General features: G+C 47.4%; 1 protein-coding gene across 4 annotated transcripts; it reads left to right on the top strand.

Moving 5' to 3' along the window:
• Positions 1–781: 781 nt before the first annotated feature.
• On the top strand, positions 782–8691 carry LOC111763700 (arginine esterase-like). 4 transcript variants are annotated; one of them, XM_058280706.2, is made up of 5 exons: positions 783–946; positions 2750–2909; positions 4556–4833; positions 5157–5248; positions 5991–8691. In XM_058280706.2, the coding sequence occupies exons 1-5, from the start codon at positions 901–903 to the stop codon at positions 6144–6146; spliced, it is 732 nt and encodes a 243-aa protein (XP_058136689.1). In that variant the 5' UTR covers positions 783–900; the 3' UTR covers positions 6147–8691. The 4 variants fall into 4 exon arrangements, with proteins under 4 accessions (XP_058136690.1, XP_058136689.1, XP_058136688.1 ...); XM_058280705.2 differs by having other exon boundaries at positions 5118–5248; XM_058280707.2 differs by lacking the exon at positions 5157–5248 and having other exon boundaries at positions 782–946; positions 8137–8691.
• The last annotated feature ends 7183 nt before the right edge of the window (positions 8692–15874 follow it).

Below are 15874 nucleotides of genomic sequence, written 5' to 3'. Positions count from 1 at the left end.
CTGCCTATAGTGTCTGGATGACTCTAAAGCCATCAGGAGCTCCAATATTTGAGGCAATATTTACTTTAGCAACAATGAATTCCTACTGAGGCATGCATAAGTATAACTTCTGGAATGACTTCCTGACTCATTTTGAATTCTCTTAGCATATAAACTCTTTTGTGTTTACACTTTCCCCCTTTTGGTCAAGGTCTTTGTCCAGTTGCATTGCTTGTTGGTGCATGGTAGCAATCCTTCGGTGCCAGGGAGGCTCATACCTGGAGTCATGTCCCATGCTGGGGGGAAGGTAATGCATTTATTTGCTGAGTCTACCTTAGAGAGAGGCCGCATTTGAGCAACAAGGAGGTTATCAGGAGGTAAATCTTAGACATCCTATAATAGTAGGATAAGTTTGAATTTCAAAAGTAAAGGTTCATAAGTACAGTAATCAGTATCAAGGGCCCATCAATGTTCCAACCTCCTTTACTAGTCACTGCCCCTGTTTCACTGGGTCTTGATATGCCGTGGATTTTACTAGGGTGTGAGCATGGGAGGCTTTGTATTGGAAAATCAATTACTCTCCCAATCCCATGTTTTTGTCCCTCTTGTGCCTGTCTTTGCTGACTCTTTCCCAAGAGAGACTGCAAGTGCCACAGGCCCTGCCCATTTGCTGTCTTCCCCTTGGAATGCATCCAGTGTGTTGTAGAACCTCGAGGACACCAAGTGCTGTTCTTCCCTGCCCTTCCACCTCTCTGGATTGGGACAGCATTGCCCAGCACCTAGCATAATGGGAAGGGCCTTGGCCAGCATATGGGAGTTAGCTTAGTAGGGGAGTGTTCCTGGTTTCAAGAAGGCTTTTAAAAGGCTTCCCTCTCCAGCTCCTCACTCACAGCCTTCCTGCCCTTGGACACTTCTGACACCATGTGGTTCCTGGTTCTGTGCCTCGCACTCTACACACAGGGGACTGGTAAGACATAGGGGGAGGATGTGGGAGGTGGAGCAGGTCCCCTGAGCCCTCACCTCCCTGAAATCATCCCTTCCCACCCACCATCCCACACTTTGTCTCTCTCCATCCTCAATCTCCTCCAAAACCAGGGTACCAGCTTCATTCCTCTCCCTCCCAGTCATACCCCAAATGCCTACTCCCAGCCCCTCCATTGTCACAGTCACCATTCCCACACTAGGTCCCTGCTCCCTCCAGTAATTCCCAGAATGTTCTACTTTAACCCAGCCAATTCTAGGTCACTGGCTACTTTATCAATGTAACAAAGTCTTGTCATCTCTATGTCCTCCCCTAGTGGGAGGTCCTCCCTCAGCTCCTCTGAGAATTTCCCCAATCCCACCAGTTTCTGGGGTTGTTTCCCTCCTGTTTCCTAGTTCTCTCTTGTCCAATGGATTGGCTCCTCTGCCCCCTAAATCCACTGTATTCTGCTGAATGTTTCCATCCTTCTGTCAGCTCTGAACCTGGCTCCCAACCTTCACCTAGTGGTTCCCCAATTCTGGTCTCAGAAACTCAAATTTTGCCAGGTACCCTTCTCTTTACCATATGATGTGACTGGTGGCTCCTGATTGGTTGAAACATTTGTTACTGAGTTCTTCAAGTCCTCCACCAGTCTCACCTTTTGTCTCTGACTTCCCCAGCTACACCCCCAGACACATCTTACGGGAAACACACCAAGACTCCCTACTCTCTCCTCTGCTCCTTTTGAATTTCCATCCTTCTCTAAAGTCCAGCCCTTGAGCGACCTCCAAACCCTCCTTGGCATCTCTGGTTTGGGGAATCTTTATGATCCCCACTACTTTCCCAGCTAGTTTCCTGTCTTGACCTCATCCAAGTACCCCAATATGTGATTCTGTGACCTTGTGTTGAGCACATCCTCTTCTTAACTGTTGATTGGCCTGCTTTCTTCTCCTGTCTCTGTGCTTTTCAGGAAACCCTGAATCTCTCCAGTCCCTCTAGGTGATGACTCCATCCCCTTTAGGAACAAAGACCGACTCTCGGCCATCCCAGAATTATGTCCACTCCCCTGCCCTCAGGTTCTATCCCATCCCTGATCCTAAACCTGTACCTTAGGACCCTCCTCATTCTGTGCCATTTCCAGTAATATAGGAATTTGGAGCTTCACAACATCCCTCCCCGAGCAAATAACCCTAAACTCTTCCTGCACCACTTCACCCGAAATCCCCCAATTCTGCAACCTCTGTCAACCTGGGAGATCACTCCCAGGCCCGATACAGCAAATCTCAAATCACTCCAAGCTCAGCCAGAGGCTCTATCTTGACCTTAGTGTTGACTCCCTAAATCTCCAACCTTTCAGAACCCAATAGGTCCACTCAGGCCTGAACTACTTTCTGAGCCTGGGACCCCTAAGATTGAACCCATCGCTGTCCCCCCCCCCCTTGGGACCATTATCCCTGATGCCTGGAAACCATTCTTCATTGAAACTACAGGCTCGGGCACCCTAATTATTTCGACCTTCTATGCCCAATGCCTTCCTAGATGCCACCTTGGCATCTTCTCTCCTGATTCCTGGGGCCTGTTGCTTCCAGAGCTAAAGCCTCACCTGCCAGGACACCAGGAACTCACAATCCCAGGGGCGGCTCTAAATTCTGTGCCCTTTTCATATCCTTGGCCCATCTACCAGGACCCCCAGCCTCCTTCCCTGGCCCCCCGTGCCCCTCCTACCCCACAGTAGGCCCACTGTCCTGGCCCAGCACTCCTGCCCTTCCTGACACCCCAGCCCCACCTGATCCCACACGCCCTCCGCAGGTGCCCTGCCTCTCAGGCAGTCCACGATCAAGGGAGGCTCAGATTGTATGAAGTACAACCACGACTGGATGGTTCTTGTGGCCGATCAAGAATCCTTCAAGTGTGTGGGCGTCCTGGTGGACCCCCAATGGGTGCTCACATCTGCTGACTGTCAGAATTTGTAAGTAGGGGTAAGGTGGTTGGGGAAGGGTGTTCTGTGCTCCCAGAGGAACAAGTTGTGGGGCGTAACTTTAGAGAAGCACAAGGCAGCTGGGTTTGAGGAGGGTCGACTGATCCTGGTGGCAGGGAAGGAGGCAGAGATGGGTCTGGGGGAGCCCAGAACAGCGTCTCCATGTCCACCTGAGGCCCCTCTCAGTGTCTATTTCTTTGTCACCATGTGTCCCTGCGTCTCTCAATAACTGGCTCTGGTTGTGAGTCTCTCCCCTTGTGAGCACATTTTGGACTCTATCTCCCTCTCTCTTCTCTGTCTCCATGTCTCTCTGTCTCCCCATCTCCATCATGTAGGTGTCACCCTCCTCTCTCTGGGGCTCTGCTTCACCCCTGCCCCCTTCACTACTGAACTCACCACACAGGTTGCACCTCAGGGGGACCCCCGGACACAATGGGGAAAATTATCCCAGGTTGTAGTGTTTGAGCAGATTCTGCTGTCTCTTTTCTCCTGGCCACAGCCTCGGGGACAATTAAATCCACTTGAAGGAGAGAATGGGTTGGATCAGGTGCAGATAAGCAGGGACAGGTGCAGGAAGGAGGAAGGAGCAGAGGGATGAGAGAGGGGAGGGAGGGTGCTGGGGAGGGAAGGGGACACCGACCTTGGACTGTGGGCTAGGCTCCCGCCTGCTGGGAAGCAGCTCCACAGCCCAGGGGCAGCTGAGCCTGGTCTCAGGCCCCCCCTCCCACCTCCCACCCTCCCCTCACTCTCGCTGTCATGGCCTCCACTCCATTTCTCATGCTCTCTGGTCCTTCCTCTGCCCTTTGCCATTTTGTCATTTCTGTTCCTGTCTGTTTCGTCTTTCACTGTCTCCTTCCCTTTCTCCGTCACTCTCCACCTTTCTCTCTCTCCCGCAGTCCCTTAGCTCCCTCCACCTCTCCTCAGCCCTACCTTTCCCACTCCCATCTCCTTTTCTGGTCTTTTTTACCCCACTCTTCTCTTTTTTTTTTTTTATTTTATTTTATTTTATTTTATTTTATTTTATTTTTTAATATTTATTTATTATTATTATTATTTTTTAATTACATTAAAAAATATATATGAGGTCCCATTCAACCCCACCGCCCCCGCCCCCCACTCCCCCCACAGCAACACTCTCTCCCATCATCGTGATACATCCATTGCACCTGGTAAGTTCATCTCTGAGCATCACTGCACCCCATAGTCAATGGTCCACATCATAGCCCAGACTCTCTCACGTTCCATCCAGTGGGCCCTGGGGGGATCTACAGTGTCCCGTAATTGTCCGTGAAGCACTATCCAGGACAACTCCACGTCCCGAAAACGCCTCCACATCTCATCTCTTCCTCCCGTTCCCCACACCCAGCAGCCCCCATGGCTACCGTTCCCACACCCATTCCACATTTTCTCTGTGGACATTGGATTGGTTGTGTCCATTGCACACCTATGTCAAGTGACCCCACTCTTCTCTTGACGTTCCCTCCTTGCTGGTCTCCACCTGGCTGTTGTCACACTCATGTTCTCCATCTCTCCATGATTCTAGGGCCTTCCCACCCTCTGTCTTTTTTGGGACCCCCCTCATGCTCACTGCCCTCCCCCTGCCCCTCCTCTCTCCTCTTTCCACCTGCTCCTGTCAGCCTGGGAGATGAGGTCTCGCTGGGCCTACACACTCTTGAAGATTTCGAAACTGAGGCCCAGGCAGCCCGCATCAGCCACGTCTTCACACACCCGCTCTTCAAGCCTTCTAAGTCTTTCACAGAGCTTAAGGATGTGAGTCACAACCTCATGCTGCTCCTCCTGGAGGAGCCCGTCACCATGTCAGTGGCCGAGCAAGTCCTGGCCCTGCCCAGCCAGGAGCCTGACCTGGGGAGCAATTGCTCCATTTTTGGCCTGGGCCTGATGCATCCTTCAGAAGGTACGTCTGTCCCAACTGCACAGGCAGCCAAGTGGCTGGGTCTGAGGGAGGAGGGGCTGTGGGTGGACCCTTATGTCTGAGGGAGGAGGGGCTGCAGGTGGACCCTTGTGTCTGAGGGAGGAGGGGCTGTGGGTGGACCCCTGTGTCTGAGGGACGAGGGGCTGTGGGTGGACCCCTGTGTCTGAGGGACGAGGGGGCTAGGTGTCCAGAGTCCTGGGGTAGAGGGAGGAGGGCTGAGATTGCAGCACTTTCCTGCCACAGCCCTGTCTCTTCTTGATCTCTAGATCAGTACACTGAGATTTTTCAATGTTTGGACTTCAAAGTCCTGCCCTTAGGCCAGTGTACTGCTCAGTGGAAGGAAACGGAGTTCACACTGTGTGCTGGCCACTTGAATATTTCCAGAGATATCTGCGTGGTGAGGAGCCTTCCTGCTGACCCCTCCCAGTGCTATGGACTGGGGCATGGGGACACAAATTCTGGGCTGGCATCCTAGAGCTACACAGGCTCGGCCCCCACCGCTCCCAGCTGGAGGCCCCTTCCCACCCCAGCCTCACAGCTCTCTCCCCTTTCTGCCTCCCTACACCACCCCCTCCAGGAACCATGTAGCCTCCCTCCTCCACATCACGTCTAGTCCATCCGTTCCATCCTCAAAACCTATAAACAGGGAATCTACTACGTGCCTGGAACCCCTGCACCCAGGGAAGGCAGCAGTGCACACCTTTCAGCCCAGGCCCCTCCCCCAGCTCACTGCCCACCTGACCCCCATCACTCATTCAACTCCCTGAAGTCATCTGCCCCTCCCCGCCTCCATCTCAGTACCCAAAGGCATCCAGTCAGAGAAATCCTCTTGGAGAGGAGGCACCTGAGATGAGCGCCGAGGCTGGGGTGGGTCGTGGAGGGGACCGTGTGCCCCTCTGAGCTGTCCTGTCCTCCTGGGGCCTGGCCCTGTGCTCACGGGCTTCCATCCCCATCGGCTGGCTCTCCATGCCCTGTCCCCTCGTTGGAAGCTACACCTCCCATGGGTTCTGCAGACCAGACCCCCCTCCCATTGCTGGGGTGTTGCTGCCTGGGCCCTGCAGCCAGGTCTGAGAATCGGGGCTGCTCAGCTGTGTGTGGGGCCAGCTGACCTCTCGTTCTGTCTCCTGCTGTGCTCCTAGGGTGACTCTGGGGCCCCACTGCTCTGCGATGGCATGCTTCAAGGGATCATGGCACCGACCGGTGACTATTGTACCTACAGGAACACACAGTCTATCTATGCCAAAGTGTCTCCACACCTGGGCTGGATCAGGGCCACCATAGATGCCCTGCCATGACTTCCCCGACCTGCCACCCCAACCAGGGAAACAGAACATGCCCCAAGTTCAGTGTCTTCTGGCTTTTCTTTACTTTTTAAAAAAAGATTTGTTATTTATGTCTCCCCCCACACACACACAGTTGTCTGCTTTCTGTATCCATTCGCTGTGTTCTTCTGTGACCGTTTCTATCCTTATCAGCAGCACTGGGAATCTGCGTCTCTTTTTGTTGTGTCATCTTGTGTCAGCTCTCTGCGTGTACGGCTCCATTCCTGGGCAGGCTGCACTTTCTTTCGCACTGGGCAACTCTCCTTTCAGGGTGCACTCCTTGTGTATGGGGCTCCCCTATGCGGGGGACACCCCTGTGTGGCAGGGCACTCCTTGCACGCATCAGCACTGGGCATGGGCCAGCTCTACAAGGGTCAAGGAGGTCCAGGGTTTGAACCACAGACCTCCCATGTGGTAGGCGGATGCCCTAACCACTGGGCCAAGTCCGCTTCCCTCTTCTGGCTTTTCTATCCTCTGGGTACCTGGAAGTCTGGGACTTCTGTCCAAGTCTAAACCATGCCCAGTCCTCCCACATTCCCATTCTGAATTATGGGGTCAGACTGAGGAAGGGAAGGGAAGCAGCTGGCATATACCTGTGGTTCTGGAAATGAGGACATTTTCCTCCCTTCCCCACTGGGGACATTTAGCAATATCTGGAGACCTTTTCTCACACGGGTTTGTCTATGAAACAATACAGAAGTGATGGCTGTGCTGTTGGTGGGTGGAAGATGGAGGCAGATGGCATCCCCGTTGGGAGAGGGAATGTGCCAAGTGGTGACATGCTCCATGGAGCACTAAGCAGAACTGGAAGGTCCGTGCGCCAGACACTCAGACACAGGAGACCTTGAAATCTTCACCTGGGTGAAAATGGGCAATCTCAGAACAGACAGACAACATCATCCCATTACCTAAATTAAAATTAATACCTGCAAACACTTGTACAAGAGCGTGAGCAAGAAAAAGATGCTCATTAAGTGCATGAGAAAGGTTGCCTCTGATGAGTGGCAGATGGGAGTGGGTTCTGAGGATATAGGGGAAAAATTAGTTATTAGGAGAGGTGTGCATCAATGACTAAAAAATATTAGAGGGTCTTGTCATGGGCTGCTTATTTCATGTTGTGTGAATTAATGAGTACAACTCATTGAAGCTTTTGCCCAGGAGGTACAGAAGAGAGAATGAGTAAATTCTATAGAGAGCAAGACAGAAAACATACAAATTAAGACGTACCAGAGAGAGAGAAATGACCCAAACCTGGAGAGGTATCACAGCATAGAAGTACCTGCAGAAACACAGAGAAAGAGCCAGAAAGTGTGAGAAGAAAACTTGACAGAGGCTAAGAGATTTGCAGGAGGGAAAGAGAGATCAAACATTCCAGAGAGACACAGGAAGAAGGGCAGAGAGTCAACTGAGAGACAAGCAGCCAACAGTAGAAACAGTGGAAGGGGCAGACACACGGGTAGACAGACAAAAAGACTGACTCTGAGGACAGACAGATGGAGACAAATGGAAGAGGCCATCGTCGGAGGACAGAGAGAGGGTGACAAAAGCCAGAGTCAGAGCTAACAGGAAAGCTGTTCTCTGAGGCTGAGGTTGGTGGGCGGTCTAGGTCCCTGGGGACCCTCTGAAGGCATCCCCCCTGCTCTCACCACCTGCGTGACCCCCGGGCTGCTGTCCTCCAGGTGCCCCACCTGCCAGATGGGCACAGACAGCTTCAGAACCGCATCACAGCCCCCGCCCTTCTAAGCCCCCTCCCCTCAGTTTCTCCCTGCAATGGTCCCCTCCCCAGGTATTGGGTGCTAGCAATGCCCTCAGCTTGGTCAACGCTAGGAAATTTATGGGGTGTTAGGGTGTACATAGACAACTCTCCTTGAAGCTTTTCTTATCATGCATCGTTCTAACCACCCCAGCCCAGGGCTCAGGGTTTAGCTGTCAATTTTATCTTTTTAATGTTCTCATCGTTCAGTCCGAAAAGATGGCACAAATCAGGAGACAGTGGCAGGTCGCTGAGGGTGCACACCTCTGCACCCATCGTTCCTGTGGAGCAAGGACTCTCTGCCCGCTCACTGCCCCTGATGCCTGGACTTACCCCGGAATCCCCTCGTCCTCCCCCCAGAAGCCCCCTTCAGGCCCCTTCCTTATCGCCCTGTTCTCTCCCCCAAAGTGCCCTGTCCTTGCTGGTGCCAACTCAGTTAATTCCCACAGCAGCCCCTTTCTAGGGTCACTTCTCCCCATTTTATAACTCAGAAACCTGAGGCACAGGGAAGTTCAGAAACTTGCCCAGAAGTATGGAGATACGCCTTTGAGGGGACAGTAGCAGGAAGTGAAGCCCAGGACTTCTGCCTCCATCCTCTCCATACGCTAAAGACACCACTTTTTCCACTGAATTGCCCCTGGAGAGCCCTATGAAGTGGTCATATGACATGTGTTTTTTTATTCAAACTATTAAAAAAAAATAGACAAATGCCAGCTCACAGTTCTGGAAGTATTACTCCAAATAAATTCTGTTCAAGCACCTTTATTTTTGAAGCAGTTTTATTGGGATATATTCACATACCACACAATCTATCCAGAGTGTACAATCAAAGGCTTATAGTATAATCAGTATTGTGCTTTTATCACCACGAAAAATTTTAGGTCAAGGTCATTACTCCAAAAAGAAAAACTGCACATCTCTTAGCATTCACCTCTCAATCCCTCTATCCTTCCTAGTCCTACATAACCACTAACCTAATTTCATCTTTATAAATTGATTTATATTTACATTTATATACATGGAATCATACAAGATATAGTAGTTTGTGTCTGCTTTCTTTCTCAGCATAATGTGTTTTTTTACCTGATATTAACATCTTATAACATTAATGTGTATTTGTTCAGTTTCAAAGAAACAAGTGTCTTAGATATACAATATATCCATATTCATAATTCACATGGGGTTTTACTATGCTATACGTCCCATGTTAGAATTTTTAGCTTTCCTTCTGATAATATACATGATAATATACATGAATTTCCCTTTCAACCACTGTCATACCCATATGTTACCACTCCTAGTTACAAATACTACGACGTGCTTTCACCCTGTCTATTCATTTCCACAGATTAATGAACAATCCTTTTACCAATTCTGCACTGATTAACCCTCAACTTTCCATTCTCTAACCTCATTCAATTTTCTAATGATATATATTCTAGTTTTTAATTCCATGAGTTTACATAATATATTTAAAGATTATAGCACAATCATACAGTATTTGTCCTTTTGTATCTGGCTTACTTCACTCAACCTCATGTCCTCCATGCTCATACATTTTTTCATATACTTTATGACTTTATTTCTTCTCACAGGTGCATAATATTCCATTGTGTGAACACACCACAGTTTGTTTAGCCCTTCTTCAGTTGATGGACACCAGGGTTGTTTCCCTCTTTTGGCAATTGTGAATAGTCACTATGAACATCAGTGTGCAGATGTCTGTTCGTGTCACTGCTCTCTGTTCTTCTGGGTATATATCCAGTAGTTGTATTGCAGGGTCACAGGGAAACTCTATATTCAACTTCTTTAGGAACTTCCAAAGAGTCCTCCCCAGTAGCGATACTATTCTGCATTCCCACCAACGTGAAAAAGTGTTCCTATCTCGCCATATCCTTTTCAACACTGTAGTTTCCTGTGTCTTTAGTAGTGGCCCTTCTAATTGGTGTGAAAGACATCTCATTGTACTTTTAATTTTTATTTCCTTAATTGCTAGTGATGTTCAACATTTTTTCATGTTTTCTTTCACCGTTTGTATTTCTTCTTAGGATATTGTTTTTTAAGTCTTTTGTCCATTTTTTTATCAAGTCGTTTGTCGCTTTTATGTTGAATTGTTGCATCTCTGTATATATCATGGATATTAAGCCCTTATCAGATATGTGATTTCTTAATATTTTCTCCTGTTCAGTGGGCTGCCTCTTCACCCATTTGACAAAATCCTTTGGGGTGCAAAGGAGTTTAATTTTGATGTAGTCCCATTGATCTGTTTTTTCCTTTTGCTCATGCTCTGGGTGTAAGGTCTAAGACAAAATTACACCTTGAAATAGGCACATGGAATTATACTCACCAGTGATTACAGTAAACAAAATTCACTTCCTTCTACCCTCTACAAACTTCCATATCCATCCAGGTCTTCTCCTAATTACTTTTTGTTTACACTTTTTTTCTTAAAGTTAATAGATCACAAAGAATGTTACATTAAAAAACATAAAAAACGTAAGAGGTTCCCATATACCCCGCTCCCCCTCCACCCCATCATTTCTGTAAATTGTATTTTTTTTCAAATTCTACTCAATTTATTCATTTTTTTAAAAAGATATTACATTAAAAAAATATGAGGTCCCCATTCGCCTCCACCGCCCCCACCCCACCACTCCACCCCCAACAACACTCTCCCCCATCATCATATCATATCCATTGCGTCTGGTGAGTACATCTCCGGGCATCACTGCACCCCATGTCCCGTGTTCCACACCATAGCCCACACTTTCCCTCGTTCCATCCAGTGGGCCATGGGAGGACATACAACATCCGGCAATTGTCCCTGGGGCACCACCCAAGACAACTCCAAGTCCCAAGAATGCCTCCACATCTCTTCTCTTCCTCCCCTTCCCCGCACCCAGCAGCCACCATGGCCACTTTTTCCACATCAATGCCACATTTTCTCGATTATTAACCACAATAGTTCATGACTAGAATATCATTAAGTCCACTCTGATCCTTACTGTATTCCTCCTTCCTGTGGACCTTGGCTTGGTTGTGTCCATTCCACATCTATGTCAAGAGGGGGTTTAGATTCCACATGGATATTGGATGCCATCCTCCTGCTTTCAGTTATAGGCACTCTAGGCTCCGTGGTGTGGTAGTTGATATTCTTCAACTCCATGTTACCTGAGTGGAGTAAGTCCAATAAATCAGAGTGTAGGAGCTGAAGCCTGTTGAGGTCATATCATATTGTCAGTCCAGAGATTCAAATCCCCTAGATACATCTTAAACCCCAGCACCAACTACAATTCCAGTAAAGTAGCATGAAAGTCTTGTGAAAAGAGATCCCATCTGAGTCCAGCTCCATCATGCAGAAACACCGGCTCCAAAGAAGGTTCAACTGGCATGGCAGTGAACCCCATCTGCCCTGACCATAGAACCTGTGGGTCTCTTTAGCCCTCAAAAGGACCAATACCTGGGATTGTATGTACTTTATCTGTCTCTGAGACTCTGCTCAGGTGTGCATAAGGGCAATCCTTCTGACAACCTCCAGACTCTTTTTTAGAGACTCATAGCCATATAAACTCATTTGTCCTTTCCATTTCCCCCTTAATTTACGTGAAACAGCATTTTAAACTCCTGTTGTTATATGTAGACAGGGATCTTCTGCTGGTCCGCGTTGAACCTTTAATTCAAGGTCATTTTCTAGTTGCATCATCAGCTGGTACTGGGTAGTGATCCCTCGGTGCCAGGGAGGCTCATCCCCAGGTGTCATGTCCCACACTGGGGGGAATGCATTGCATTTACATGCTGAGTTTAGCTTCGAGACTGGCCACATTTGAGTAATGTGAAGGCTGTCAGGAGGAAACTCCTAGGCACAGTGCTGCTCTAGGTCTTGTTCTTATTTCAGCCGTATAGGCTCACAAGCATAGTCATTAGTATCAGGGGCTCGCTGTTGGACCCTCATTCCTTCCTGGTCCTTACTGTTGCACCTGGGGGACTGCCGCTGCTCCCCTAGGGAACACGACAGAGCCTCCCCCCGCCAGTAACCCAGTACCTCCCAGCTGTTGTTTTTAATTGTTTCTACTATGAGTACATCCAAACATTACCATGCACCCTGGACATATGCCCTGTATAACTCCCTGTCAACCATATATCGCCTGTCAATAACATCCCATACCAGTATTCCTCCACTGCCATTGTTGAACCACTCTGTGATCCAAAACTTCCTGAAAAGTGAAGCCCAATATAATGTCAGGTTCCCTTACTAGTAAAATGGAATATAGTGATGAGTTTAAAGGTTAGATCTAGAATACGTATTGATTTGGAAAAATTCTACATCCTGTCTTTTTCTTTTCTTTTTTCCTAATTATTGAGCTTCTCTTCACAAGAGCCTTAGATCACAGTGATTCATATATACAATATACAGTACTCCCACACATCCACCATAAAACCTTTTCCCTTCCACAGCGATAATCTTATAACTTATTCATATCATATTTACTTAAACTGATGTACAGACTCTGAGACAATAGCTGCCAAACAAGGTGACATTTGTGCTTACATTGTGGTCCATACTTTAGGAAATACAGTTTTCTAAATTTTTAGTTATCCTATGTTTTACATTATGGTTTACATTATTAGTCTGTCATCCCCTATATGTTTTTGGTGTAATATTACATGTTTTATATCCATCCTTGTGTACTCTCGTGAAACTCCTCTCTTACCCCCACATTTACCTTGGTTCCATCCATTCAACACCCATTTTCCCCTCCCCTTGGGGCCCACAGCGACAGCCAATCTCCATTTCCCGAGGAGCCACGTCCAGAGATACTTGCAATAGTGTTCAGGGCCTGACTTGCTCAACTGCCCTAATGCCCTGGGAGCCACCCTTTCTCTCGAGAGATACAGTTCCCTCTATTTGATGGCATTAGTCCTCTCCAGGATGTGGGTCCACCCCCACTCTCACTACTTGGGTCTCTACCCAATGGTACAACCCACCCTGGCAAAATGAGCATTCAGACACTCCCCAGGAGTCCATCCCACATCAGACCATCCCCTCCGAGCAGCCTAAACAGGTAACCCTCCTAATTATATTTTGATACGGTTTTCTCAGCATTTTACTCTCAACCAACACCTGAGAATCTCCTATGTTCGTATGTTGCCCCTCCCTCCCCCCAATATTTTGGGCAATATTACCCATCCGCCCATCCCCAGCCCCCCTCAAACCCACAAAGCCCCACCCAAAGGCAACCCCTTGCCCCCATTTTATCTCTTCTTTGTGCTCATACTCACAGCCAGCTCATCATAGATTCCACCCCTGCAGACGTCAGCTCACATCCTTCCTCCACCCCCCGATTTCCTGTAAACCTATCTTCCAGCCTCTAGCTCTCTGAGGCAGCTTGCTTATTTCATATCATTGAGGTCATGTAGTATTTGTCCTTCATTGCCTGGGTTGCTTCACTGAACATAAGGTTCTCAAGATTCATCCATGTTATCACGTGTGTTTGTAGTGTATTTGTTCTTAAAGCCGAGTAGTATTCCATTGTATGTATATATCACATTTTATTGATCCACTCGCCTGTTGATGGGCATTTGGGTTGATTCCAACTTTTGGCGATAGTGAACAATGCTGCTATGAACGTTGGTGTGCATATATCGGTTTGTGTCCTTGTTTTCAGTTCTGGTGGGTATATACCCAGCAGTGGTATTGCTGGTCATATGGCAAATCTATGGTTAGTTTTTTGAGAAACCACCAAACTGTCCTCCAGAATGGTTGGATCCTTCTGCATTCCCACCAGCAGTGGATCAGTGTTCCCATTTCTTCACATCCTCTCCAGCATTTGTATTCTTCTGTTTTTTTCATAACTGCCAATCTTATGGGAGTAAGATAGTATCTCATTGTAGTTTTGATTTGCATTTCCCTGATAGCTAGAGATTTGGAGCATTTTTTCATGTGCTTTTTAGCCATTTGTATTTCTTCTTTGGAGAAGTGTCTGTTTAAATCTTTTTCCCATTTTTTAAATGGGTTGTTTATCTTTTAATTTTCAAGATATAGGACTTCTTTATATATGCAAGTTGTAAGTCTCTTATCGGATATATGGTTGCCAAATATTTTCTCCCATTGTGTGGGTTCCCTTTTTACTTTCTTGACAAACTCCTTTGAGGTGCAGAAGGCTTTAATTTTGAGGAAGTCCCATTTATCTATTTGTTCTTTTGCTGCTCATGCTTTTGGTGTGATATTCATGAAGCCATTTCTTATTACCAGGTCTTGTAGATGTTTCCCTATACTTCTTTCCAAGGTCTTTATGGTCTTGGCTCTTATATTTAGGTCTTTGATCCATCTTGAGTTGATCTTTGTATAAGGTGTGAGATGGTAATCCTCTTTCATTCTTCTACATATGGCTATCCAGTTCTCCAGGCACCATTTGTTGAATAGGCCATTCTCTCCCAGTTGAGAGGGTTTGGTGGTTTTATCAAATATTATATGGCTATATATATGAGGTTCTATATCAGAACTTTCAATTCAATTCCATTGGTCTCTGTGTCTCTCCTTATGCCAATACCATGCTGTTTTCACTACTGTAGCTTTGTAGTATGTTTTGAAGTCCGGTAGTGTGATTCCTCCAATTTTGTTTTTCTTTTTCAATATGTCTTTGGCTATTCGGGGTCTCTTTCCTTTCCAAATAAATTTCATAGTTAGTTTTTCTAGTTCCTTAAAGAAGGTTGAGGGACAAAATGGGGTCCCTGTTATGGGACGAGCGGGGTCCCTGTTGCGGGATGAGTGGGGTCCCGTTGTGGGACAAGAGGGGTCCCTGGCATGGGGAAGAAAGCCTCGTACGGCCACTGAGGCTTCCCTCGGGGGCTCCGAAGGCGTGGAGGGCGCACGACCCAGGAAGAAGTCGCGGAGACAGGCTGATGGCACAAGTCTGGTTTATTGCAGAAGGGGATGCAGATTTATAGGATTAGGGAGTGGTGTGGTGGGTTCTGATTGGCTAGGGCAAATGCTGTTTCCATATAAGGCAATGTTCTGGCATTGGGCTAGTGATTGGCCAGTAGAGTATGTGCTAACTCTTGATAGGCTGACACTGTTACTAAGCTGATAGGTGGTTGTTAGCTGTTGCTGGGCAAACAGCGTACTAAGAGATTAGGTTTAAGGGAGGGGGGAGGGGAAGTGAGAGCTGGGCTAGGCGGGAGATAGGAAGGGGGAGAGCGGTGCCGGCTAGCCGTTAGCAGCAAAGGCCTAGTCAGGCGTGGTCACCTTGTCTAGGCCCAGTGGGCAGAGGCGGTGTCACCTCTTGCCGCACTGTTTGCCATTGAGGCAAGCCGGGTGCCCCTCCTCCCACAGAAGGTTGTGTTGATTTTTACTGGGATTGCATTGAATGTGTAGATCAGTTTTGGTAGGATAGACATCTTAATAATATTTAGTCTTCCTATCCACGAACAGGGAATATTCTTCCATTTATTTAGGTCTTTGATTTCCTTGAACAGACTTGTATAGTTCTCAGTGTATAAGTTTTTTACATCTTTAGTTAAATTTATTCCTAAATACTTGATTTTTTTATTTACTACTGTGAATGGTATTTGTTTCTTGATTTCCTCCTGATCTTGCTCATTATTGGTGTACAGACATGCTACTGATTTTTGTGCATTGATCTTATAACCTGCGACTTTACTAAACTCATTTATGAGTTCTAGAAGCTTTGTTGTAGATCTCTCAGGGTTTTCTATGTATAGGATCATGTCATCTGCAAATAATGAAATTTTGACTTCTTCCTTTCCAATTTGAATGCATTTTATATCTGGTTCTTGCCTCAGTGCTCGAGGAAGTACTTCTAAGACAATGTTAAATAGAAGGGGAGACAGTGGGCATGCTTGTCTTGTTCCTGACTTTAGAGGGAAGGATTTTTGGATTTCTCCATTGTAAACAATGTTGGCTGTAGGTTTTTCATATATACTCTTT

Source organism: Dasypus novemcinctus, chromosome 18 (assembly GCF_030445035.2).
Source record: "Dasypus novemcinctus isolate mDasNov1 chromosome 18, mDasNov1.1.hap2, whole genome shotgun sequence".
NCBI lineage: Eukaryota > Metazoa > Chordata > Mammalia > Cingulata > Dasypodidae > Dasypus > Dasypus novemcinctus.
This window is presented reverse-complemented; position numbering and strand designations above follow the sequence as displayed.

Excerpts from the sequence above, each read along its gene's own strand:
- LOC111763700 (XM_058280705.2), top strand. The coding sequence starts at position 901 with ATGTGGTTCCTGGTTCTGTGCCTCGCACTCTACACACAGGGGACTG. Across the intron at positions 4,834-5,117 it reads CCTGATGCATCCTTCAGAAG|ATCAGTACACTGAGATTTTT; the intron begins GTACGTCTGTCC and ends CTTGATCTCTAG. Across the intron at positions 5,249-5,990 it reads TTTCCAGAGATATCTGCGTG|GGTGACTCTGGGGCCCCACT; the intron begins GTGAGGAGCCTT and ends CTGTGCTCCTAG.